Genomic DNA, 26,554 nt, shown 5'->3' on the forward strand with positions numbered 1-26,554 from the left:
GGAGAGAGGGTGGGAGGGACAGAGGGGCGGAGGCGGCGGGAGCACGAGGGAGGGAGGAGGCGGCCCAGCGCCGCGGCCGTGGCCCGGGCGAGGGGATTCTTGTTGCTGCCACTCCTCCAACAGCGGGAGTCGGGGGCCCGGTGGGAGCAACCGGAGAGGCGGCCCCGCCGGGCTTCTGCCTCCTCTGCAAGGCCTGTAAGGGTTCCTGATGGATCCATTCCCCAGACATCCACAGAACAGTCGGGGGCGCCGAAGCCCGAGGGGATCATGGGGAAACAGAACCCACCCGGTCCGGACCGTCGGGGCTCGCAGCCTCGTCAGGGGTTCAGACGAGTGGGGAGGCTCTCAGGAGCCTGCCGTCAGCCGCGGGTCACAGAGGACACTTCGCGCGGGGAGAACACACTGGAGGCAGCCTGGCTGAGATGGTGGGGGTGGGGGTGCTGTATGTGGAAGTGATCAAGGAAGGAGGTGATGTGTTTGTTGGCTACGTCTGCAGGCCAGGGCAGGGTAGAAGTGCTAGCAGGGCTTGGAGGGGGAGAGGGAAGGAGCGAAAGATGAAAGGGGCCTCTCGGAGGTGGGGGGGCGGGGCTTGCCTTTTACCCACCAGCCAGAGGGGGGAAAGTTGCCGAGGAGCTAAGGACTCTGGATTGCATGGTAGGAAGAACCCCCTTGGCTCCTTTGGAGAAGGCAGCCTGGAGGCTGGGGCACCCCCGTGAGGCCATTGGGAGGGGATGGCAGTGGGCATGAAAATCAAAGACCACCATGAGAAGGAGGAAGGATGTAGAGTTGAAGAAATTGACAGGATTTGGGGACTGGCTGGCCACTGAAGGAGGAGGAGGGGTCTAGATGACTGCAGGTCTTGGCTTGAAGTCTTGGCTTGGTGGAGGGGGGGATGGGGGGATGAGATCAGACTTGGACCCAGTGAGCTGGAGGTGGTGGCGGGCCAGCCAGGGGAGACGATGCAATCGTCAACAACCAGTGACCAACCTGAGAGGGTTCAGGAGGGGCCAGGCCCTGCACTAAGCACTTTTCTCAGATTTATTAATGTCACCCTCCAGGTAAACCCAGGAGGTAGCTGTTTCTACTACCCCCTTCGTTTGTTCAAGATTACGTGGTGAGGATGGATAAGGGGGTTCAGAGTTTGGGGGGAACACGTGCAGTCTGTAGGGATAGAGTTCCCTGGTGGCCTGCCGGAGTCTCTGCAGGCCCAGGTCTCTGAGGGGCTGTGGAAGTGGCATGTTGAGCCCCGATGGTCTTGGGACCATGGATGGGGACAGAATAACCTTTAGGGACTGAAGATTTCCAAGGAGATCTGTAAGTGTTTTGGCATCGCTGGGTGTTTTCAGAATCAGATTCTGGGTTGCTGGCTAGACTGTGGAGATCTGGGGAGGGAGTGGTGATGCTGGATGGAGGTCTCAGTGGGGCTGTGTCTGGGGTCTTAAAAGAGAGCATGGGAAGTTCCCGTCGTGGCGCAGTGGTTAACGAATCTGACTAGGAACCATGAGGTTGTGGGTTCGATCCCTGGCCTTGCTCAGTGGGTTAATGATCCAGCGTTGCCGTGAGCTGTGGTGTAGGTTGCAGATGCGGCTCGGATCCTGTGTTGCTGTGGCTCTGGCATAGGCTGGAGGCTACAGCTCCGATTCGACCCCTAGCCTGGGAACCTCCATATGCCACGGGAGCGGCCCAAGAAATGGCAAAAAGACAAAAAAAAAAAAAAAAAAAAAAAAAAAAAAGAGAGAGAGAGAGAGAGAGAGAACATGATTTGCAGGCATTTGGTGAGATATGGGTGGTAGGCTGGAGAGGGGTGATTGATCATACAGCCCTGTAGGGAGTGGGGAGATGGGCATGTGGTGTCAGTGCTGGGGGAAGGTTCCATGGGAGGGTGTCTGTAGCCATCGGACCCAGGAGGACCCCCTGTTCCCAGTGATGCTTAAGCTTCTGAGAACCTTGCCCCATCTGGTTCCCCTTCCTTGTGGCAAGTGCTGGAGGTGGTGGGAAAACTTGCTCAAGGTCCTAAGAACTGGAGAGGTGGCAGGGCAGGGCTGGGGTCATGCCTCACGCAAGCTCGCCCATGGCCACCTGACACAGCCCCAAACATGGACGTGTCCCAGGAGAATCACATCTCAGGCCCGAGGAACTCACAGCAAAGCTACACACACTGTCCTCGGCCATACACACCACACTCAGGCTTAGGCTTGGCGGGGGGGGGGGGGGGGGCAGCTTCCCAAAGGGGTCCACCTTTTGGAATATATATATGCAAACCCCACACCTAATACATGGGACACACGGGAGCAGGACCCCACCCTGGATGCTTAGCCACCGTCAGAGCAGCACGAGTCCTCCTCACAACTCTCATGTCTGCCTCCCCACCCAGGAAGGTCCAGTCTTGGGAGTTCTTGGCTAGCTTGTCTGAGCAGGGCCCAAGTCACCTCTGACTCCAGGTATGACCTGTGATCCTGTGGTCTGGTTCCCTGATCCTGGGATTCAGCCACCTGGATTTGTCTTTGCAGAAGTGTTCCAGAGAGCCCCTTGTAAGAGAAAATGCCTTGAGAGGCATGGCCATCATCTCCAGATGATTCTCAAGTGGGTGGCAGGACTGGACTGGTCATATATGGCCCTGAGGTGTAGAACTAGGATTTTTGAGAGGAAGCTATGGGAAACCAGAATATGGCTTGATAGGAATGATACTGGTGCGGCAGACCCATCCAGAAGGGAGTGGCCACCACGGGAGCTGACTGCTGCTGGGCGTTCTGGTGGAGGCCACTCATCTCAGATTTGTTAGGGACCCACCAAGGGGCCCTTGAAAGGCCCTGATGTTGGGACTTCTATTTTTTAGGGCAAAGGGGATTGTGAGAATTGTCTTGGGGGCCAGCCCACTGAACACAAGCCTTATGCTTCAGTTTTCTCACACTTGGCACACAGCACTCACAGCAAAGAAGGGCTGGGGATGGGGATGATCCTGTTGCCTCCTGCACTCATCTCTCTCTAGAAATTTACTGGTGTGTCCCTGGAACCCCAGCATCTGGAGTCCTGGACCCACTGGTATTAGAGCTGGTGAGTTAGCAAACCAGACCTGCTGGCACAGAGGGTGGGGGGTGGGGATAGCTAGGGCTATTTAAGAACTCTCTGGCCACCCCCAAAGGGATTATCTAGGACCCTGGGGACAAAACTGCTCTAACCAATCACCTCCCACCCCCAGTAAGTCATTCCCCTAAGTACCTTCTCCCTCATGAGAGCAGGGACTGGGTATTCTCATTAGGTTAGAGGACTTCTCAGGAGAGGGATTCCTTACCATGGCTAACCCATCCTCTAAATTCCATCAGAGACCCGAAGGCTGGGAGCCCTAGGAAGCTCTAGAAACCCCAGCCCTGCCCAGGAAGAACAGATAAAAAGGCTTGGGTGCTGATGGGGGCACGGTGGCAGAGAGGGAATTGGCGGAAACACGGGCTTTCTGTATAAAAAGATCCTCAGGGTCAGAGGTAGCACTGGAGGGAGGGGACCCACTGGACTCCGACTGGCATCTCTGCCGCTCCCCCTCACCTGCCCGCCCCCGCGAATCAAAACACCAGGCAGCGAGGCTCTGGGGGCTGCTTTTATGGGGACGACCTGACAGAGGGCATGGTCCGTACAAAACCGGGAACAATACATACATATATATATTATGTACAGAGACGCAGTCCTGCGGGAGGCGGGGCAGGGGTGGCCCCCGGCGGAGAAACCGGAAGCGCCCCGGGGCCCCGCCCACCCAGCCCCGCCCCCTCCCTCTGCCTGGGCGGAGGAGGCGAAGTGCACGGGCGGGGGCGCTGAGACAGCCAGCTCTTTCGTAGGGTGGGCGCACGTCTGGGGGCAGGAAGAGGGTGCCGAGAAATACTGATCGATGGCGTGGTCTATTTACAAGGGGACGAGGAGAAGCCCAAAGGGATGGAACGGGGTTGTCCGTTTTTTTTAAAAAAAGAACAAAAACCCAGGCTGCGGCAGGGGCACGAGGAAGAGGCGAAATGAGAGATGGATTCTGAAAGGGGAGGGGACGTGGGGGGCGGGTCTCACCTCCCTTGGTCCAAGCCCCAATTTGGGGTTCAAGTGGGGAAACGGCGTCGATTTCATTTAGAAAGCAGGCTGCCAGCAGGGCAGCCCTGGTCTCCAAAGAGATGAGGAGGAGGAGGAGTAAAATTTTGCCCTCCGGTCTGAACATTGGAAAACTGGGGTGGGGGGGTGAGGCTGAATGAATCTCTGCGATGTTAGTACAAGGCTTCCAGGTGGAGCCCTGGGTAGGGCAGGACAGGGCCTGGCTCTCCAGGTGAGAAATGTTCCCCTTGCCCAAAACCGGGTCCCCCTAAGCTGACCTCCTCTCCTCTCTTGTGTTGCCAGGCTTGGCCAGGAAACCTGGACCCCGGAGAGGCCGCAGAACAGTTCTAGGAGGAGGTTATGGCTATTTGGCACCTGGGGGAGGGGAGGCACAAGGAGCAATTAAGGGCTGTTGCCCCAGGAAAAGGGGGAGCTGGACACCAGGTGTCCAGGACGCTCCCCTTTCCACGAAGGATGCGTGAGAAATCAGTGCAGGGCCAGGCCCAGCCTCCAGCCTCTGGGTGGACTCTGGCCCTCCTGGGAGGGCAGAGGGATGGGGGTGGGAGGAGGTGTGGAGGCAGCCCCTCCCAGCAGGAGGGTCAGAATGCAACAGAACAGCACAATGATGAGGGAGGGGGGAAGGGCCAAGAAGGTAGAAGCTCAAGTCAAGAGGCCCAGGGGCCACCCAGGAGCCCCGTGAGCAGGGAGCAGCCTCCAGATGGTGAGATGCTGGAAGAGCCCCCAGCCCCAGTCCGGTCCAGAGACAAAGGCTGGAGGTTGTAAAGTCTGGCAGTTTGGTCTGCAGGTCCTTGTGTCCATCCACCACCCAGGCCAGCCCTTTAGCATCCCATGGCCCATGCCTCAGCCCCATGGGCAAGGAGGAGGCCATCCTTCCTGCCACCACCTGTGTTGCCCGGGCCACCTAAAGGGGGCCTTGTGATTCGGGCCCTCTGGTCCCTGAAGCTGGGGAAAGTGGGGTGGAGGGGTGGGGAAGTCGGGGCACCTGTCCCCAGGCTGGTAGGGGGCGGGGTGAACTATTGAGGACAGGGGAGGGAGGACGATGGGAGGGGATTCAGTATTGTCCGCTCAAGGAATGATTCCTGTTAAGTAGAGTTGGAATTCCTCAGTGTCTGCAGGTTGCCTTCCAGTTCTGAGATCTGAAAAGCAAAGAGGAGAGGGGGTCAGGCCTGGGGGACCTGGGCGTGGGCCCTGCCCCTTCTGCCGCCCCCCTCCCCTGGGAGGGGAGATGACCCTGAGCTCTCAGAAGCCAGCAGCATGACTCCCCTCTCTCCCTCCAGGATCCACAGGGCGGCTGCTAGAGGGGGGCCTACCTGCTGCTCCCTCCTGCCCCCAGGGCACCTCGGGGCCTACCTTGTCCAGGAGCTTGTCCATCTCTTCCTTCCTTGCCAGCTCCGACTCCTCCAGAACCCGGCGCTGTGCCGTCTCCTTTTTCAGGAACTCGATCTCCCTGGGGGACAGGAGGGGTGGGGACAGACGGTTGGTAAGGGTGTGGGGTCTGGCTTCCATCCGGAGAGTCTTGGGGGTCCTCGGCCCGGCCTGGACAGCTTGGCCCCTCTCTCCTTGTTCCCAGGCTGGGAGGTCCCAGGCCTTCCCAAAGCCTCTGGGGCCTGGCTGGTTGGCTCTGACAAACCCAGGCACCCCCCTGCCTCCGAGCCTCCTTACTCGGTGGGGGGTGGGGGTGGGGCAGGACTGCCACCAGACAGGCCTCTCCGTCCTCCCCAGGCCCAGGCCACCCCCGGCACCCAGCCCCCGGCCACGTACTTCTGCTGGTAGTCCTTGATGAGGCGCTTGGCCTTGCTGTACTTGCGCTCCAAGGCCTGGTATTGGGCCTGGGTCTCCCGCAGGTGCTCGTCCACGGCCTGGCACAGGCTCTGGGCCTCGCCCCAGTAGCCCTCCAGCTTCTCCATGCGCTCCTTGTTCTCCTCCACACTCTGCTCCAGCTGGGCCTTCTCCACCCGCCACCGCCCCTTCTCCTGCTCCAGGCTCTGCAGCTGAGAGAGGCAGGAACAGCTCTGGGTTGGTGGGGGCCAGAGTCTCTGGATGACTCCTACAGATGACAGAGCCCACTGCCCCCCAACGCTCCTTGGCTGAGCCAGAGAACCCTGGAGAGAGAAGAGGCGGGACCTTGGCCTCAGGATTCCCAGCCAGGGCCCCTGACACCATGCCACACTCCTAGAAGACAGGAGGCCATGGGTGTCAGTGACTGGCTGGTGCCTTGGGGTAAGGCCACTTCATTTTGTCTTTTTAAGGGCCGCAGCCACGGCACATGGAGGTTCCCAGGCTAGGGGTCCCATCGGAGCTATAGCCACCGGCCCAAGCCACAGCCACCGCAACTCAGGATCCAAGCCGCATCTGCGACCTACACCACAGCTCACGGCAATGCCGGATCCTTAACCCACTGAGCGAGGCCAGGGATCGAACCTGTGTCCTTATGGATACTAGTCAGTTTCACTGCTGAGCCACGACAGGAACTCCCGTAAGGCCACTTCTGTCTTAAACCTTAGTCCTCCCATCTGTAAAGTCCTGCCTCCCCAGGCTCACAAAGGCTGCGGTGGGATGTTAGATGCGAAAGAACAGGGCAGATGAGGGTCACCATTGCCCTCTGTCCCCTCTCTGCAGCCCTGGCTTCCCAAACAATCCTGGCTCCTCTGCCAGTTCCTCAGCCCACCCCCCCCCCCGCCCCAGTGCAGACCTTCCACCCCCACGGCCCAGTCCTGGGGCCTGCATTCTCTCTATTCTTACCTCCTTCACCCCCTCTGTGCACTGAGCCCCGAATCACCAGCCCAACTTCACCCCCAGCTCGCCCTGCCCCAAACCTTGGCCCCACCAGCACAAACCTCTTCCTCCTTTCCTGAGCAGCCCACCTCTGTCCCGGGTGCCATCATCTCACTGCCACCCCGGCGCTCAGCCTCCAGCCCTGCCTGACCCTCCAACCTTGGTGGCTGCAAACCCTCCTTGCCCTCCCAGCTACCCAGGCCATTCCCTCCTGCCGCAGGGCCTTCCCCTTGCTGTTCCCTACGCCTGGAACGCACCCACCTACCCTCCCTTGGCCGGATCATGTCCCCCAGCTCACCCTCTAGCTCTCTGCTCAGCGAATCCCTTCCCCCAAAGTCTCCCGTGCCTCCCTCGGACAGCCCAGCCCACACATGCTGCCGGCTGCTTCAGGCCCCGCCAGCTCTCAGAGCTCAGCGGCCCTGTCCTCTCCTATGGAGCCCGTGTCAGCTTCTAGGATATGGCCACGGGCGTGCAGACTCTGGGCCACACAGGGGCAATCCTATCGGCTTTTGCCCATCACAGGGACTGGACAGTGCTGGCGCCTAGAAGGCACCCGATAGATGCTTATAAATGGAAGACCTTTGGAGTTCCCGTCGTGGCTCAGCGGTTAACGAACCCGACTAGGATCCATGCGGCTGCAGCTTCGACCCCTGGCCTCGCTCAGTGGGTTAAGGATCCGGCGTTGCCGTGAGCTGTGGTGTAGGTCACAGACGTGGCTCGGATCTGGTGTTGCTGTGGCTGTGGCGTAGGCCAGCAGCTGTAGCTCCGATTCAACCCCTAGCCTGGGAACCTCCATATGCCACAGGTGTGGCCCTAAAAAAAAAAAAGACCAAAAAAAAAAAAAAAAATTGAAAGACCTTTGACTTGCTCCTGCCCTTCACGCTCTGCACCTGGACCTGGGAAATGCAACTCAAATCCACCCTTCCCATCCATACGCTCTGCCTGGGCCCGTGGGCAGCCCTGCCCACCCCTGCCAGGATACTACCCAGGCTTCTGACTGGTTCACTGGCCTCTAAGCCCTGCCCAACCCTCAGGCCTCCCACTTTGTCAGCAGTGACCTTCCCCCCTTAGGGTCCCCACACGGCCACAGGACCAAGGCTGGAGGCCTCAGTGGGGGATCGGGACCCTGCAAGCCACAGCCCACCCTGGCAGCCCAGCTCTGCCTCCCACTTCTCCCCCACTGGGAACGACTGCCACAGCCTGAGGGCCTCCCTCCAAGCCCGGGCTTGTCTCCCTGCCAAGAATGCCCTTGCTCTGCCTCAGTCATCTGAGCCCTGCCCTCCCCCAGGGCTCAGCTTTACACTCTCCTCTCTCCATGCATGCCGGTCGAAGCCCACGTATGGCAGTGCACACGCATGTACCCGGGTGCACCATGTCTGCACGGCCCCGTGTACCCCTGCCTTTCCCCGCCACACTGGAAGCCCCGCAGGAGTCAGGACTCCTATGTCCAGGCCCAGCAGGGGCCCAGTATAGACTCTGGGTTTTGCAGCACATGGAGGTTCCTAGGCTAGGGGTTGTATCGGAGCTACAGCTGCCAGCCTGCATCACAGCCACAGCAACGAGGGATCTGAGCCGCGTCTGTGACCTACACTGCAGCCCATAGCTGCTGGATCCTTAACCCACTGAGCGAGGCCAGGGATCGAACCCACATCCTCATGGATACTAGCTGGGTTTGTAACCTGCTGAGCCACAACGGGAACTCCCCCAGTACAGACTTTGAATCTGTGTATCAATGCGTGCGAGTGTGTTGGCACACCGTGTGCTTGTGTGGGTGTCTGTACACGGCACACATGTGTGTTTGTAGATGTCCCGTGTGGCACCATCTGGTAGTATCACCATCAGCATCTCTGTGACAATGTACTTGTCCCATGACGCTCTTCCTGCGTCTCCCAGCAGACAGGCACGGAGGCCTTCCCACGTGAAGCTCTGTGTCCCCGTGGGTCTGTGGGTACCGTGTGCCTGGGGGCTGGCCTGTTGTGTGCCAGTGTATGGATCTCTAGAGGGTGTGCATTTACTGCTGGGCTTGTGGGCACAGGACGCCTGTGGGCCTGTGAACGTGGTGGCATCTACAGTGTTGACAGCTAACAGCTCCCCTTTCTCTCTCAAGCACCTGTTGTTATGTGTCAGGCACTGTACTAAGGACTTGACATGTATTGTACTATTTTTTTTTGTCTTTTTGTTTTGTTTTTTTGTCTTTTTGCCTTTTCTAGGGACGCTCCCACGGCATATGGAGGTTCCCAAGCTAGGGGTCTAATCGGAGCTGGAGCCACCGGCCTACACCAGAGCCACAGCAACACGGGATCCAAGCCACGTCTGCAACCTACACCACAGCTCACGGCAACGCCAGATCCTTAACCCACTGAGCAAGGCCAGGGATCGAACCCGCAGCCTCATGGTTTCTAGTCGGATTCGTTAACCACTGCGCCACAACAGGAACTCCTGTATTGTACTATTTCATCCTCACTATGATCCTATGGTGTTGGCACTGTCGTTACCCCATTGTATAGGTGAGGAGACAGGCACAGGGCCCCCAAGTGAGTGGCGGAGTCAGGTCCAGAGCTTGAGCTCTTAACACGACCTGGCCTCAGAGGAGCTTGTTCTGTGGGCTCCTGTGGTGGGGGTAGGCAAGGCAGCGTGTGTGGGGGTGAGGTGGTGTCCCCCCAGCCCTCAGCGCTGCCCCCCAACCCACATTCTTACCTTTCTTTTCAGCTGCTGGATCTCTGCCTCAGTCACAGCATGCTTGATCTGGAGCTGTGGGGGCAGGAGCACAGACGCTCAGTGGTGGCTGAGGCAGGTGGTGCTGCGGGGCCGCCCACGGGCCTGCCCTTGCCCCCCACCGCCCCAGAGACCCCCTTCGCCCACCTCCTTGAACTTGTGCACTAGCTTCTCGGGCTCCATGTCCACAGGGGACAAGGCATCCTCGTTCTCTGCCAGCTCGAACACCTCGATGGCCATCTCACCGCCCGGGAACGTGGGGCTCAGCTCCTCATCTTCGTCGGTGGCGTATTCCCCCGTCTGGAAAGGGAGAAAGGAGGCCGTGCACCCTGCCCAGCCCAGCCTCCCTCGGCCCTGATGACCAGGGCTTAGACCAGCAGCAGTCTGCTCACTGTCAGTTCATGCCTCCCCCATCAGACTGGGGGCGGCTCCACCAGGGACACGGTTTGTGTCTACCCCCAAAAGCCTGGAGAGTAACCCCTGAAGGCAGGGGTAGTTCTTCTGTGAGACTGAGACCCCCTTGGAGTTCCCTGGTGGCCTGGCGATTAAGGATTTGGCCTTGTCCCTGCTGTGGCATGGGTTTAGTCCTTGGCTCAGGAAATTTCACATGCTGCAGGCACAGCCAAAAAAAAAAGGCTGAGACCCCTGAAGAAACAACCTCTGCCTCCCCCCTCGCACAACAGGTCCCCTGAGGTCTGGAGCTGTCCCCTTTCTCAGACTAGGTCCCCTCAGAGCAGGGACTCTTAGGAGGAGCTATGTTTTCCTTGTGAGGCCAGGAAGTCTTTCTGAAGACAGAAGGTGGGACTCCTTCATCAGACTGGAGGTTCTTTGAGGGAAAGGTCCGCATTGCCTCCCTCAGACTGAGGGGCTTCCCCAGGATAGAGAGCGTTTGGGGGGCCTTCACAAGGCCTGGAAGAGCCGCAGAGGCAGAGCATGGATGTAATGCTCCATCAGGCCACCAGGGGGCGATGGCGCTCCCAGCCGGGCAGCGTCCCTACCTCCTCGTCATCTTCGCCGTACTGGGCGTATCTCTGCTCCATCATCTCCCGCTGCCATCGCTCTTGTTCGAGGGTCTGCTGAATTAGCTGGGCCACCTCACTCTGCTCACCCGGCCGCTCCCGGCCAATCATAAACCTGCAGGGGTACCAGCATCATCTCCTTTGTCTCTGTCTTCAGCTGGATAATGCCACCATCCTCCCCGCTGGTGCGCCCCTCTCCGCCCCCAGGTCCTCCCAGGGGACGTCAAATGAGAGGGCTGAGTCCAGAGGCTGCAGAGTGTTAATAATGAATGGGAGAACAGGGGGCCCTTATTGGGTTTCCTTCCCAGGAGAGGCAGAGGCCCCCTGGCCCTGCTGGCCAGTTCTGGGGGAGGGAGCTGTCAGTCAGACGTCCGGCTGGGCTGCAGGGGACGTGAGTTTAGGAGGGGCCAGTGTAGCAGCCACGTTTTTCCATCACGTGGGAGTAAACGAGGCAGGGGCCTGACGAAGCTGACCCTGGGCTTGTAGTGGGGTGTCTTGTGTGTGCTCCCGGGCCCTTGAGCTTCAGGAAGGGGCGGGATGATGGTGACTGGAGATTAGGATGGAGAGGAAACAGTGGAACTTCCAGGCACCAGCCCCTCCTCTCCGTGGCCACCCACATCCTGTTTCTCTCTACCACCCTTTCCTGGGGGCAGTGCCACTCTTGGAGGGGGAGGGAGTGGTCCTTGAATGTTAAGCCGGAGAGGACCATGGGGGGCTTCTAACCCAACTCCCATAAGTGAGCATCCTCCTAGGACTACCCCGGCCTAGAGAGGAGAGAGGGGTGAAGCCCAATTTGGATGCCATTCTCACTGAACATTTTTTTTTGCTTTTGGTCTTTTTAGGGCCACACACCCACAGCACATGGAGATTCCCAGGGGTCTAATTGGAGCTGCAGCCGCTGGCCTATGCCACAGTCACAGCAACACCAGATCTTAGCCGTGTCTGCGTCTGCAACCTACACCACAGCTCACGGAAATGCCCGATCCTTGACCCACTGAGCGAGGCCAGGGATTGAACCCTCAACCTCATGGTTCCTAGTCAGATTCAATTCCACTGTGCCAGGATGGGAACTCCTCGCTACACATCTTGAATCTTCAATAAATAAGTCGGGACCATCAGGGGTAATGGAGAATGAGTCCAAGAGACCAGTTTGGAAGTGTGGTGGATGGCAGGCCTTGAAGCCTGAGCGCTGGTGGCTGGCAGTGGTCAGGGGCTGGAGGCGGGAAGGTGGAGAGAGCAAGGGATATGCAGCCAGCAATTCCTTCTGGCAGGCGAGCAGCGGAACTTTTGCTATGAGTTGGGTCACCCAGAGCCTTAACTGGGTGTGGACAGGTGGGCAAAGGGGCTGGATGAAAGCGGAGCCTCCTGTTGGCTCCCACTCCCCACCACCCCTGGCCACTCGCCCGAGCCTCACCGGACGCGGCCCTTGGTGTTTCGGAGCACGGAGGCTGCAAAGCTCTGGGTCACTCCCACCAGACTTGTTCCATCCACCTCCACCAGGAGATCGTTCACCTGGATCCTGGGAGAGGGCACACGGGTCAGGGGTCATGAGGGGAACCGTGGAGCTGGGGTAGACACAGCCCCCCTCCCATCAGTGACTCAAGGCGCAGTCCCCACGGGGACCCGGTAGTCTGTCTCCCTGCCGAAGATGCACGAGGCCGAGGATCAGATGGCAGCTGGGCCCACCTGTGGGCAGGGACGCCCAAGCAAGCGCGCCAGACACAGACACTGGGACGGGTAAAAGTGACAAGCACGCTTTCTGCAACAATCACACGTTCGTCCCCTCCTCCCTCACACCCGACAGACCACAGACCTGATGACACTCACAGAGCGCATCACGGCCACGCTCATGGGCAAAGGGCCCACAGCACGTGCGTGACACGCAGCCCTCTCACGCTCCCATTTCTGTGCAGACCCGAGTCCGCAGATTTCCTCCAAAGGCCTGAGACCCTGTTCCCGCACAGTCCCGCGGGGTCATCTCCCTCCCATACAGGTGCAAAGTGCCCCCAGATGCTCCAGCGGTGGTGGTGGCGGTGCCGGAGCCCCTATGCTCTACCCGAGGAAAAAGATGCAGGTGGTCCAGCCTGGCCGGCTGAGGGGGGAGGAAGGAGTGGGAGGGACCCTGGGCCGCCTCCTTCCCCAACTTCCACCAGGAGGACCAGGCACTTGGAAATGCAGGAAACAGCCTCCCACAGGCTGTTTACAGCTCGCCCCACAGGCTGCACGGGGGGGCATGAGCTGTGGACACTGTCACACGCACACACACACTCCCCCGATGGCCTACAGGCGACCATGGGAAAGGCTCTGGGAAGCTGGGATGAGGGGTAAGTGAAACAGCGGGGATGGTCCCCTTCCCTTTCTTGGTTCAGCTGGGCTGTCCACATGCTACCCGTGCTCTAACAAGCAGAACCTCCCTGGATGAAGCACCCCACCTCTCGAAGCATAATCCCAGTCCTTACAGGGACACCCCCTCACTTCTGTCACATGGAGGGGTGTTTAGGGGCACCACGAGGTAGCCCTGATATCAACCTTCATTTATTTGCATTTTATTCCCAGGCTAGGGGTCGAATCAGAGCTATAGCTGCCGGCTTACACCACAGCAACTCGGGATCCAAGCCGCGTCTGTGATCTATGCTGCAGGTGGCGGCAACACCAGATCCTTAACCCACTGAGCGAGGCCAGGGATCCAACCTGCATCCTTGCGGACACTATGTCAGGTTCTTAACCTGCTCAGCCACAATGGGAGCTCCCTCAGCCTTTAACTTACAACAACCCAGAGGTGCCCTGAAGCGGTTCCCACTTCCCCTTGGCAATGCACACACAGTGGGGTGGCCCACAGAGGGGTCAGTGGGCTGCCCAGGACTCCAGGGGGTCCTCCCTGAGCCCTCTGACCCACAGGACTCACACCCTCCAGCCTCAGATGCCAAACACAGGCACACTGGCAAGAAGCAACCTCCTCCCTGGTTTGCACCCACTGGTTGTCCCAGTCATGCCACACACCTGATCCCTGTGGGTCTCTGGGTCCTGCCATGCCTGTCTGCTTTCGGGCTCCTGCCCGGAATGCCTTGCACCCCTCGCTCCCTCAGCCTAGCTAACTCCTGCTCATCCTTCAGGTCTCAGCTCCAAAGTCACTTCCTCCAGGAAGGCTCCTGATACCCAGAGAGGTCAAGCCCTCCTACGTAGCTGTACCTTCCCTCCATCTCACCACATTCCGTGTATTCACCTGAAGGTCCACGAAGGTCCACCTGCTTCGCTACAGTCCCTGCTTCCCGCAGGTAAAGCCCTCGTCACCGGCTCCCCAGGGCCTGGCACCAGCCTTACAGCAGGGTCCGGGTCTCAGTATTTTTTTTTTTGTCTTTTTGCCATTTCTTGGGCTGCTCCCGCAGCATATAGAGGTTCCCAGGCTAGGGGTCAAATCGGAGCTGTAGCCTCCAGCCTATGCCACAGCCACAGCAATGCGAGATCCAAGCCGTGTCTGCAACCTACACCACAGCTCACGGCAACGAGGGATCCTTGAGCTGCTGAGCGAGGCCAGGGATCGAACCCTCAACCTCATGGTTCCTAGTCGGATTCATTAACCACTGCGCCACAACGGGAACTCCAGGGTCTCGGTATTTTCTAAGCTCTCCGCACCACAGCCGGACACACACTTAAAACCAGGACACACCACACCAACACGGCTCTCTAGGTTACGCGCGCCATGAGGGCGAGGGCTCCATCTGTTTTGTTCACTGAACCCTGAGGCCTGGACCAGCACCTGGTACACGAACCTATGAGCCTCACGCAGGGGGGCGGGTATGGGGGTGGGGGTTGGGGGCAGTACCTGCCGTCCCGATGGGCCGCGCCGCCCTCGGTCACCGTCTTGACGAAGATGCCCAGCTTCTCCAGGCCCATGTCCGCCCCGGCCCCCATGCCGATGATGCTGATGCCCAGGCCCTCGGAGTCTGTGGAACAGAGGGTGAGGAGAAGCTGGTGGGGGTTGGTGGGGGGAGGAGCGGCAGCCTGGGGCTTGCGGGGGACAGAGAGAGGGGCGCCCTCGATCCCACCCCTCGCTCTGGGGCATGGCCCCACCTCAAGCCATCTCCATGCTGAGGGCATGTCCCGCACGTGGGCAAGGACATGGGTCTGTCCACCCCCTTTTTGCCAAGCCAACCAGGATGCTCGTGAGTCACTCCCTGCCCTCTGCCCCACCCAAAGAGCTGGTGGGCAGCAGGACGTGGTGAGGCGGGACTCTCTGTATGCAGATGGCATGTGGTGGCCGCAGGGGACCAGTGGGGGAGCCACGGTGGGCTCGGGCTTCCCCCTCCCCAAGCCATCTCGCCCCGGCTCACAGCCTCGATGACCCAAGGGGACCTCCTGATTTCTGTCCCCCAAGGACCAATCCTCTCTCCGCAGCTGCCCCTGCCTCTCTCACAGGCCTCCGACATCCACACTCATGATCTGCCCCCACAGACAGGCTTTTCCCGTCTGCCACTCCTTCACGGGGCCTGGGAGATGCCTGGATTCCCCTCGCCTCCTCAGAGCCTCTGTAAAAGCCAAGTAACCCCCAGATCTTACAGATCCTGCCTCCCAAGGATTGCTCAGGTCCACCCATCTCCTGTATGGCCATCATCTTGTCCACACCACAGTGGTTTCCCCTCCATCCACTTGTGACTCACAGCACAGCCTGGTGGGGTCTCTTTAGAACACCTGGCCCATGCCTCGAAAGGCTTCCAGTCCATCGCAGAAAAAAAGAGGCCTTGCTTGCACACCCTTCTTCCCCGGCCACCTGAATCCACCAGGTCTCTCCTCTTCCCTGCATCTCCCTTGATCTCTTCAGATCGCAACTCAAGCTGCACCTCCTCAGGGCTCCCCTAGCCTGTGGACCCAGCCCACATGCTCCCCCGGGGACTGATAACCGCAGGAGCACACAGGGCAGCGCGCGTGCACAGGGCAGCGCGCACGACAGGGGCGGTGGTGGCGGGAGCCTGGGCTGGGCTGGGTCTGTGTGGCTGTGAGACGCGGACAGGGGCCTGCTCCCAGGGAGCAGGAACATCCCGGTGCAAACCCCCAAGGGTCCAGGGCAGAAGCTGCCCCCCCGCCCCGGGAGGGGCCCCAGGGACTCCAGCTCACCCTTCTCCAGCTCCACAGGGAACAGCTCCAACCTCTCCACCCGCTTCTCTAGCTCGTACTCAGCGGAGGCGGCCATGGGATCCACGTCCTCGTTGCGCCGATCGTAGTCCTCGTTGGAGTACGTGCTGAACACCTGCAGGGGGGAGGCCACTTGTCAGAGGGGCCGACGGTGGTGGGGGGGGGGCTGACCTGGTGCAAGGAGGCCGCCACAGGGGCAGGCTGCACCCCCCCACCATGCACCCCTCCTGCCACAGGCCTCTCCCCCCGCCAGCCCGCGATGACCCCCCAGCTCAGAGGGAAGGCCCTGCTGGTGCTGGAGCTGTAGGGTGAGAGAGAAAAGGACCCAGCCTTGCCCCCAGCCACAGCCCTGACCACAGGAACGGGGGCCGGCTGGAGTCGGAAAGGCAAGTGGATCCAGGGAGAAACCGTCAGGCTCGGGAACCCAGGTCCCCGGGGTCAGAGAGAGACCAAGAGAGCCCCTGTCCCAGACAGAGGCGAGTGGGGGGACACGGACGGACACAGACAGCAGGAGAGAGAGGATGGAACAGGCTGGGAGGAAGAGGGGAGGAGGAGGAGGGGAGCAAAGAGTACAGAAGATGCTGGAGGATGCCAGATGGGGAGGGGGGGGAGCGGGTGTGAGACTCCAGGATGGGGGGTGGCGGAAGAGAGGGGTGGGAAGAGGCAGAGGGGCACCCAAGTGACCTGAACTTGAAGTTGAGGCCAGGGGAGAGGAGGGAGGCACGAAGGGCCATCTCTACCCTCCTAGAAAAGAGGGTAGGCTCTTTACCCGAAGTGCCCTCTGGCCTTGCCTGCACGGCCGGGCCTGTCTCCCTCTCTGAGGTACACCCCTCAGTCCCTGGCCCCCAGGAGGCCCGGGCAGAGGTCCTGGGCCCAGTGACCTGGACAAAGCAAGGAGATCAGGGAGGTGGCAGCCTCTGACACCATCCCCAGCGACCCAGTCTAACTGTCCCCTGTACCCCCTCTGCTGTCTCGCAGCAGAAACGGGAATCCCCCAGCCTGACCCACCTCCAAAGAACAGAGAAGGTAGGACAAGGGCCCGGGCAGGAGTGGCTAATTCTGGGTCCAGGCGGGGTGCCCCCAGTGGGAGGTTAATGAGAACCATTTGGGGTACCATGACGTGTTCCTGCTTCATTGCCTGCAGCGACAGGTTGGCACCACTTGGAGCCAAGCGGGGGCGACGCAGGGTGGCAGCAGCTCCTATCAGATGGCTGGGCCTGAGGTGCTGGAGTGGGGCACTGTCTCCCTGAGGCCCCTGCCAGGGCCCCTCTCCTCCAGAAGCAGCCCCCCCCCCACCCTCCGGCACTCAGGCCAGCAACAGCACTCGTGTCCCAGCCTTGGTTTGGTGTCACCCCCCCCCCCAGCCCCACCGCAGAGGCTCACTCCCACAAAGGGGTTCCCAGCTGGGAAGGGCCTGTGTGGTCACTTCACTCCCTGCCCTCAATTTCACAGCATCAGAGAAAGTCCAAGCTCAGACCCTTCCAGCTTCCTGTTGATGGTGCCGCGGTTAGACTGCCCTCCTGACATCTGGCCAGGGGACCCAAGCTCCTGGGAGGAAGAGGCCACTTTGTCTGTACAAAGTGCAAGATGCCAGGTCCACCACTGCCCAAGGTCAGGCGGGTTAGCCCGTGGCAGGGAGAGATGAGACTGTGTCCAGCTGGGCTCTGGTAGGTGGGTCACCGAGACTTTGTCCCCAGTGCACACATGATCCAGGCCCCGGGACGGGCTGGAGTGCGCCTAGACCAGGCAAACCAGCTGTGGCCCACTTCTGCATCTGTGTTCCTTAACCCTCACCTACCACTCCAACAGAGAGTCCCTTCATCCCTCAGTCTAGGTGGTGGCCTGGGTCAGCCAAAGCCCGCCCCCAGGCATGAGCACACGCAATCACACACACGCACACACTGTGACCTCCAAAACACCCTCCCAGCCTGTCTTGCGCTTTGCCCTCCCCTCGCTTCTCAGCCTATCGAATCCTGCCCCCTGCAGGAAACCCAGGCCTCGCCGGGCTCAGAGGCCCCCCGACCACCACTCGCATGGCCCACCACCATAGGGCCAGCCTATCAGAGGGCCCCGGACCCAGTCCAGATGGCAATCCAGATGACAATCGGGACTGGAGCTCCGTCTTCAAGAGCAGCCTCCGTAAAAGGAGCAATTGGGTCACCCGAGGAACACAAGACCCTGGACTTAATGTCAATGCCGGGGTGGGGACAGAGAGGAGGAACTCCCCCAGCAAGGTCAAAAGGCAGACACACAAAGGCGGCCCCACACACCACAGGCTCCCACACTCAGGCGAGCAGCAGTCACCAGGGAGTCAGGGAGCGCTGCTCTAAATCATGCGCTATTTTTTACCCAAGAATCAGGGTAAGGTGTCAAATATAGACAGGCAGAGGCTCGACACTGAAAGACCAAACTCCACCTCCGAGGGGACCGGGCAGCTCAAAGAACTGCTGGCGGTGGTGGGGGATAGGGTGGTCCCTTCCACGGGCCTCAGTGTCCCAAGAAAACACCCCATAAGCTTCGATTCGCTCTCTCCGGGATCCCAGGACCTTCAGGAGGGGAGAGGCGGGGGGGTGGGGGGGTGGGGGTGGAGACAGGGCTTGCAAGGTCACAGTCTGGGGGCAGGGGCTGGCTTGGGAAGGGAGTAGCACTTTTGAAAGATGGGAGAGGAAGAGAGGCTAAGACACGGGGGGCAGGTGAGAGGAAACTTGGGCAGCTTCAGGTCTGGGAGTAGTTATGGAAACTTGGATCAAACAGATGGGGCTTCGGCTCGGGAGGGGTAAAGGCTAGACTTGCCTTGGCCTGGACATCCTCTTGAAGCACAGCTGAGCCTGGGTGGTGGGCAAGCGCCTTGAGGCCGCATGTGCCAGCCAAGAAGGGAGGGTAGTAGAAAGTGGGGTGGGAGGCTAGGGTTCTTGGTTCTCCCAGGGGATGTCCCCAGCCCCATCAGCATTGTCCTGAGGATCTCAGGGCACTGGCACAAACCCACAAACCAATCACCAATTGTGTGTGTGTGTGTGTGTGTGTGTGTGTGTGTTGGGGGGGCAGATGAGACACCCCCCCCTCTTCCCGAAAGGGCTGCTCCCATCCCTCTTTCAGGGCACCAGGAGGATGAGGCAAGAGTGCTTGGAGGCTGTCAAGGCCAAGGGCAAAAGCAGGAGGGCAGCTGCCAGGCACCTGAAGGTTTCTCAGCCCCACCCCCCTTTCCGAGCCTCCTCAAAAACTGCGGAAGGTGCCTGCCCCCTGTGGAACCCTGCACCCCCAGCTCCGGTGTGGGCCCCGCACAGACCCCAGGGAACAGGGCCCCCAGTCACATGTCCCCAGCCCAGCTCACCCTCAAAGACTTGCTTCCTCCTTTCACTTCTGCAAAGTTGGGGTGAGGGCTACAGAAGAGTCTGCAGGAAGGGCTTCCGGCCCCTGCCCCTTCCTTTTGGGAAGTTCCCGGCTCCTCCCTCCCCTGTGCAGCTCCAGCGCAGGGAGAAAGCAGGGGGGTGTTTCTAAGCTCCCCTGGCTCCTCCTGCCCAGAGGAGAGTTAAGGACCAAAGTGCGGAGGCGCTCCTGAGGTCAGGCACATCCTCCCGTCACCCAAGCCCCCGCCTCCAGCAGCCTCTGCAGGTGTCCGAGCAGCCGCGCAGGGGCAGGGCGCTGTGCCCCTGCCCCAGCGCCGGGCAGGGCAGCAGGCAGAGGAACCTGCAGGGGCAGGTCGGGGCAGGCCACCCAGCCTCAGGCCAAAAAATCCTCCTGCTCTGACGCACAGCTGGAAGTCCCCCACGCCCCCCTCGGGGAATTACTTCTGGGAAGGGGGCTGGGTGACAGGGCTGACTCAGCCTGCCAAACCAGGCTGGCAGGCTGGCGAGGTGGGGGCGACAGCGTGCACGTGGCAGGGGCGGCGCGGGGGCGGGGAGGGGGGCTCACTTACTTGGATGGGCGCCGTGCTGAAATGAATCTTCCGGCTCGGGGCCGGGTCCTCTTCCTCCGAGAGCCCCGGGATCTCCACGCAGCCCGACTCGGGCTCATAGGGGGGCTCCCCCTCCTCATCGTCGTCTTCATCGTCCTCCTCCAGGGCACTGCCCCCAGAGTCCTCCCCCAGCCCACTGTAGGCGCTCACATCCACCAAGTCCGCCTCCGAGAAGTCCTCCTTCTTGGACTCGTCCGCCTCCTCCGGGGCCACGTCCGGGGCCCGACCATTGCCCACCCCTCTCTCAGGCGCCGCCACGGTCGCTGCCTCCTCCTCGGGGGCCGCCTGGGCCTTCTGTTCCTCGGGCGCGGGACTGGCACTGGTTGCCAAGGCGCTGCCATTCTCCAGGGCCGCGTGGACCGTCACCTCCGCTTGGATCACCTCCGCGGGCGCTGCCTCGGCCTCCGACTCCCCGCTCTCCTCCACCTCCACCGGCTTAATCTTGCGCACCTCCCGAGGCTTGGGGGGCGGCCGGGCGGGGGCCACTCGGTGTTGCGGGGGCTGCTGGCCCCCGGGGCCACGCTCCTTCTCGGCCGGGGCATCCCCCGACGGGGCGGGCGGCGGCGGGGGCGGCTGGAACACCCGGGATCGCTTGCTGACCAGCTTCGAGTTGACCTGGGGAGCCCCAGCGCCCGGGGCCCTGGGCAACCCGGGCCCGCGGTGGAGGCCGGTCCTCGAGTCGGCCTTCTCGAAGACAGCGCTGAGCTGGCTGACGGTCGGTGACACGGCGTCGGCGTCGAGCTTGTCCAGCGCCTCGGTGCTGCCGTTGAAGCGCACCACGACGTCCAGCTTCCGGTCCTGCAGGCCCGCGCGCTCCTGCCTCAGCAGCCGCCCGCCGCGGCCTCCTTATCGCCGCCCGTGGCCGCCGGGACGCTCCGTTCGAACAGCTTCCGCGTCTCCTGCAGCCGGGACGGCGGGTGCGGCGGCGGCGCAGGCTGCGCGGAGGGCGCGGGCTTGGAGTCGAAGCGGCTCACGCGCTCCGACACGCTGGTGCCCAGCTTGAGCAGGGCGCTGTGGTCCACGTTCTCGTTCAGGCTGCTGGCCCGCGGCAGCGACAGGCGCACGCCGCGCTCGGGCGCCCGCAGGGCCTCGGTGGGGCCCGCGCCGCCGCCCGCCTCGCCCGGCGCGCCTGCCGTGGTGCCCATCTGCAGGAACATACTTTTGATGCGGTGGACGTTGGAGCCATATTTCTTGTGGTGGGCCGCCTTGGGTGCCTCGTCGGGCCCGGGCGCGTCGGGCGGCTTCAGAGCCTGGATGCCCGCCTCGTAGGCGCTGCGGTGCGGGGAGGCGCTCCGGAGGGGACCCCCGGGCCCCCGCGGCTCCGTCTTCATCATAGTGGGGGGAGCCGGGTTCGCATCCCCACGCTTCCCGCTCCCCCCTTCCAACAGGCGGCTGGCCAAGTCGGGACCACCGCCCCCTCCCCCAGAATAAAGGAACCCCAAAAGGCCTTTTGTAGGCTTCCCCCAAAAGCAGCTGCCAAAAACAGTAACCTCGCTTTAAAAAAAAAAAAAAAAAAAAAAAAAAAAGGCTAAAAAAAAAAAAATCTCCCAGCTCCCTGTGTGGGTCGCCTCCCCTAATCAAGCTGCCAAAGGCAGCCAGCCCCTCTGCCAAAGGCCGAGCGGCCTGGTACGGTCTCCCCCACCCAAATTAGAAAAGCGGCGGCCGGGGCGGGTGGGACCGCGCGCCCTGCCCGCGAAGCAGCGGCGGAGGCGCCGGCTCACATCGTCCGAGGCGGTGTCAGCGGGGCTGGTAGCCCGGGCGCCCCCCACCCCGGCCGGGGGCCTTGGCTCTCGGGGAGCCCGGCACCTGGGCGCCCATGGCTGCTCGGCCGGCCCGAGCCGCTCCGCCGCCGTGCCACCCACCCTCCCTCCCTCCCCCCCGCGCCCCGAGCCTCGGTCTTTCTCTGGCTCTGCCCGAGCAGCGGCTGCCCGAGACCGAGCGGCTGCCCTTCTCGCCGCCGCCGCTGGGGGACTGGCACCTCTGGGTCCTAAAGGGATCGGATTTCCGGGGCCGGAGCCTGTGAGCCCTCCCCTTCCCCTCCACCCTAATGTATTCCCTCCCCTGCCCGTCCCTCGCCGCAGCCGTGCCCTGACCCCAGAGGCTGGCTAGTCCTCCTGAAGCCTTCCATCCCAACCTCTGTGGCTTTTCACAACCCACGTAACTGTACCCCTACTAAATACTGGGGGGGAGGCGATCCACCATCGTGGTCTCCGGTGCAGCCCTTCTCTACCCCAGACGTGACGGGAGAACGGTGGGGAGGGGCAAACGATCATTTCCTTCAAGGTCCTTGGAGCTCCCTATTATGATCCACTTTGAAATTTTCAAAAATTCCGATTTCTGGATCCTCTCTCCCCCAAGCTTTGTGAGGCGGAGTCTCCGAGGCTGGCCCCGGAACCTGCATTTGAACAATCTCCCCTAGGAAAGCTTTTGCACCCTTTAAGGTGTGACACCTTGGCCCCGCGGAGATGGTGGAGAAGGACGGGGAGGGGAGAAACCCCCCTCAGCACCCAGGTGGCAGCCGGAAGCTGGCCTTTGACCTCTGGAAGTCTGCAGATGGTGTCCTCCCCTGCGCCCAGGCTGGAGAGGAGGAGCGGAGTCCCCCATCTTCATGCCCCCGACGAGGGCACTCATGCCTCTCAAACAGGAAGAAAGTGTTTGGGAGGAGGAATTCTGGAGCCTGGGGCCAGAGTTTCACCAGAGAGAGCTCTAGCTGTGTCTCTGATCTGAAGACACACTGTGTGCATGTGTGTGCGGGGAGGGAGGGGGAAGGGTGGCAGGGGCCTTCACATCCCCCACCCTGGCAGCTTGTCTTCAGGGTCCCCCACCCGCCACACACACAGCCAGAGGCCTGGGGTTGCCCTCTCCCCTTTCTCAGCTGCCAGGGCCTGGGAGGGAAGGTCCACTCCCTAGACCATGACAGATCCAGATGTACCGCTTCACCGCCCGGATCCCAGAACCTGATGAACACTGTGGACCCTAGGACCCAGAGAACAACTCAGGCACAAAGCCTCCCCCCACTCCCAGCTGCTTCCTGCATCTCAGGCCTTCCTGCGGGGCCTCTGCCTCCTCCCCCGCCCTCTTCCCTTCCATCCTCTTCCTCTTCTTCCCAATTTCCCACTTCCCCCTCCCCCGCCCTTTGCCTAGAAGGGCTGTCAAAAGGAATCCACTCAGCCCCCCCAATGTGCGGGTTTTGTGGGATAGAAACCGGTCAGCACGTGCAAAAGAGCGTGGGGGATGGGGTGTGGGAAGCCGCCTGGGAACCTTGAATATTGGGACGGGGAGGGGCCAGGAACCACAGGATTGGATCTAGAGGCTGGCAATCTTGAGGCTAAGGGAGAAGGAAGATTTGGGTTCTCAGCAGGGGCTTTGGGACTTGGGTTCCCAACGCCTGTCTGGGGCTTGAAGCCCCACCCCTACCTCACTAAGGAAGCTAGGTGAGACAGAAGTCTCACCTAGGTAGGGGCTGGGAGTTTGGGCAGAGTGTCCTCAGAAGCTCTTGTGTGGATTGGGGGAGGGCGCGAGCCTTGGGGTGTTCTGCCCAGAATCTCCCACACCCTTTGGTGAGTCATTCTAACTGGTCCCAGCCCAAGGGGTCTGTGCCCACGCTTCTGGCCAGGTGGGGAAGCCAGCTTCTAAGGATGGGAGGAGGAGCTGAGAACCAACTGTCAGACCCAGCGGACACCCCCCTACCCAACCCCACCCCCAGAACCCCCAACATTTCCAGCCGCAGCTTGGCGTGAGCTGAAATTATTGGGATGCTCTCAGCTCGGCCATGTCGAAACTTCCAAGAGTGAAAGCCCTTTAAGGACTTCGGGATGCAGGAAGGTTGGAGTCAGCCCAGAGCTTGGACGACTGAGGCGAATGAGTGGGATCATTCTTTCCTGGGCTCCCCGGGTTCGCTCAGCGACACCCCCAGCCGGCATTCCCAAAGGAGCTTTTATGGAGCAAAGAATGCTTTGCCATTACTCGTCCCTTCCCTGGGGTCTGGCGCCAGGCCGGCTGGCCTGTGAAAGGGGTGGGGAATGGGGTGTTATCACCACCACCCGTCCCTGCCCGCCTGAGGCAGTGATCACACCTGCCAGGAGGATAGGGAGGGGAGGGCGGGTACTGGGGTGGGGGGACAGGTCACACCCAAACTGAAGGGTCTGAGACCAATTTTCATTCCTCAGGCTGCATCCTCACTTATCTCCCAGCTCAGAGCCTCAGGGTAATTTAACTGTTCTTTCTCTCCCCTTGATCCTTTGTGGAGTCACTCGGGTGCTCTTGGAATAGGGAGTGGTTCCCAAAGTTAGCACAGGAGTCAGGCTGCCCAAGTTCAAATCCTGGCTCCCCCATTTACTAGCTGTGTGACCTTGGCCAAGTCCCTTAGCCTTTCTGTGCCCTAAGAAGATAAACTGAGGTGACAGTGGATGACACAGGAAGATAGGGTGTGTGCCTTTCTCCATTCTTGCTAAAAAGGCTAGAGGCTTCTACAGGGAAGAGATAATCCGCTCCCAATCCTCCTCCAGATCAAGTCCCTCCCTGTTTTCCCACCTGCCGTCAAATCTGATCAGGGCCCTCTGAGGCCTTTCCTCCGGGGCTTGCTAGTTTTAAACACCAGGTGTTAACTGCAAAGAAAGGTGATGAAGGCGGGGAGAGACCTGATTTGCGATAAATCCCAAGCCCTTAGTGCTCTGGGCACAGCTCCAGGCTGGGTGCCAAGGCTGGCTTCTCTTCCCAGCCCTGGGGCCTTGAGACTCAGCCTCTGAAAGTGGTGTTTCTGTGGTCAGGGTCATCTGAGCAGAGGGTGGCCATTTGTGGTGAGCCCGTGGCCCCTGCCCTGATCATGCTCCTTCATCTGTCCTCTTCTGCTGGGGACCTGGGCTGATCCGAGGATGCTGGGAAGACGTGTGTACACGTTTACATCCAGGAGAACTCACATCCAGGATGTCAGCAGTGGAGGGCCTTTAGTGGCCCTTGGCTGACCCCTTCCCAGGCGGAACGAGGACAGCTGAGACTTCCCGATGTGAAGGGGGAAATGACTTAGTTGGGGAGGAAAGAGACCAGGGTTTACAAGGACTGAATTGAGTCTGAACTCCACCCGTTTGCTGCAGGACTTTAGGTGAGTCATGTCCACTTCCTAAGCCTCAATTTCCTCAAAGGGCTCAACTTTGAATGTCTGAGTGTCCCTCCGGAGCATAGGCCATCCTGGGTGTCCCTGATTCCAGAAGAGAGCAGACTGGGGGCTTTGAAGCCAGACCATCTTGCTTACGATCATCAACCTGCTACTACTCGTTGCCAGTTAAATTCTTTCAGCTGTAAAACGGAGATGTTAGACCAACCTCCCATCGTTGTGAGAATTTACATTTAGAACAGCTCCTGGCACGAGGTAGGATCTTGGTGTGTTGGTCATTACTGATTACATATGTATATCCATATATGGGAGTGCCCGTCGTGGCGCAGTGGTTAACGAATCTGACTAGGAACCGTGAGGTTGCGGGTTCGATCCCTGCCCTTGCTCGGTAGGTTAAGGATCCAGCGTTGCCTTGAGCTGTGGTGTAGGTCCCAGACGTGACTCGGATCTGGCCTAGCTGTGGCTCTGGCGTAGGCCAGTGGCTATAGCTCCGATCAGACCCCTAGCCTGGGAACCTCCATATGCCGCGGGAGCGGCCCAAGAAATGGCAAAAACACACACACACACAAAAATGTACATCCGTATACGTCGAGGTGTGTGTGCACACGTGTACATGTGTGGGACAGGGTGGCTGAAGCTGAGCATCAGTATTTGCATCTCTAAGACACACTTCATTGGGCTACAGGGCGTCGAGTTTCCCTTTAAGGTCTATTATAGGAAATTCTGAAGTTTGCCTGCAATTCCTCCATAATCATTTAGGGTCATCGCTGGAGGGGCGGTGACCTCCCTTCTGTACCTTTCAAAGAGTTTCTCAGTCCTGCCTTTTGTTGTCCCAAGTCCCCCAGTGCCCCTGCAGGGAGAGGCGAGGCCTTTGGGGTCCTCCCACAACTGGGAGACTGCCTTGCCTGGGTCCCTCTGCCCTGGCCCCTTCTTTCCTTTGTCCCCCCTCCCCCTCCACACTCCGCCTAGTGTCACTTGGCAATCTCGGAGACATCCTGGAGATTCAGAAGGGAGACAAGAAGAAGTCGGGGTGTGTGTGGAGGGGGGAGGAGGAGGACAGAGGAACGATTTCTCTAAATCATCAGTTGCTTTAAAAAAAAAGCCTATATTTAGACAGGCGAAGCGGGCCTGTAAATATGTATTTTGCAAAGCAGACAGCCAGAGCTGTGGGAGCTCCAGAGATATGCAGGGAGGTCAAAGAGAAAAAAAAATAACCGGAAAGATTGAGCAATATTATTTTGTCATCAGCAGATTCGAAGAACTCTTTCTTCCAACTGCTCTTATTACACATTCCTGTGTTTTGATGCTGGTTTCTAGTTTTCATCTGCTCTCTGGATCTGCAGGGGGTGCCTGGGGAAAAGACTGGCTCTTGGAGTCACCTTTCTCCACCAGCCTTTGCCTCACCTGCCCTGGGTCAAGGGAGAGAGGCACCTGGCCCTGCCAGCTCCCCCCGCAGACTGGCTCCACCAGGCTCGGCGAGGCTGTGGGCGTCTGGCCCAGGCATGGCCTCTGCAGCACCAGCTCGCCAGGCCCTACACGCAATCCTTCAGACTTCTGGTGTCCTCACACCAGAGGTTGGGTTGACAAAGCTTGCCCCTTCAGAGCAGTCTTACTTTAGAGAACTTGTCAAAGGAAAAAAAAGATAGATTTTTTTTTTTTTTTTTACTTTAGTTTGAAAAGTTTTTTCAAAAATAGAAAAGTTGGTTTCTTTCTTTTTCCATTCCTGGGTGAGATGTCCCTTCGTTGCTGGGAGCCAGGGTC

At 60.2% G+C, this 26,554-nt stretch overlaps 1 protein-coding gene across 1 annotated transcript; it reads right to left on the reverse strand.

The window, feature by feature from the left end:
- PPP1R9B (protein phosphatase 1 regulatory subunit 9B) lies at positions 3,575–21,541 on the reverse strand. The gene is given in 11 exon segments (XM_003131593.5): positions 3,575–5,222; positions 5,437–5,533; positions 5,848–6,077; positions 9,559–9,612; positions 9,724–9,876; positions 10,575–10,710; positions 12,010–12,114; positions 14,419–14,539; positions 15,708–15,840; positions 19,642–20,513; positions 20,516–21,541. Coding segments are annotated over 11 exon segments (2,454 nt in total). The 5' UTR covers positions 21,015–21,541; the 3' UTR covers positions 3,575–5,168.

The sequence above is a fragment of the Sus scrofa genome, chromosome 12, assembly GCF_000003025.6.
Source record: "Sus scrofa isolate TJ Tabasco breed Duroc chromosome 12, Sscrofa11.1, whole genome shotgun sequence".
Lineage (NCBI taxonomy): Eukaryota > Metazoa > Chordata > Mammalia > Artiodactyla > Suidae > Sus > Sus scrofa.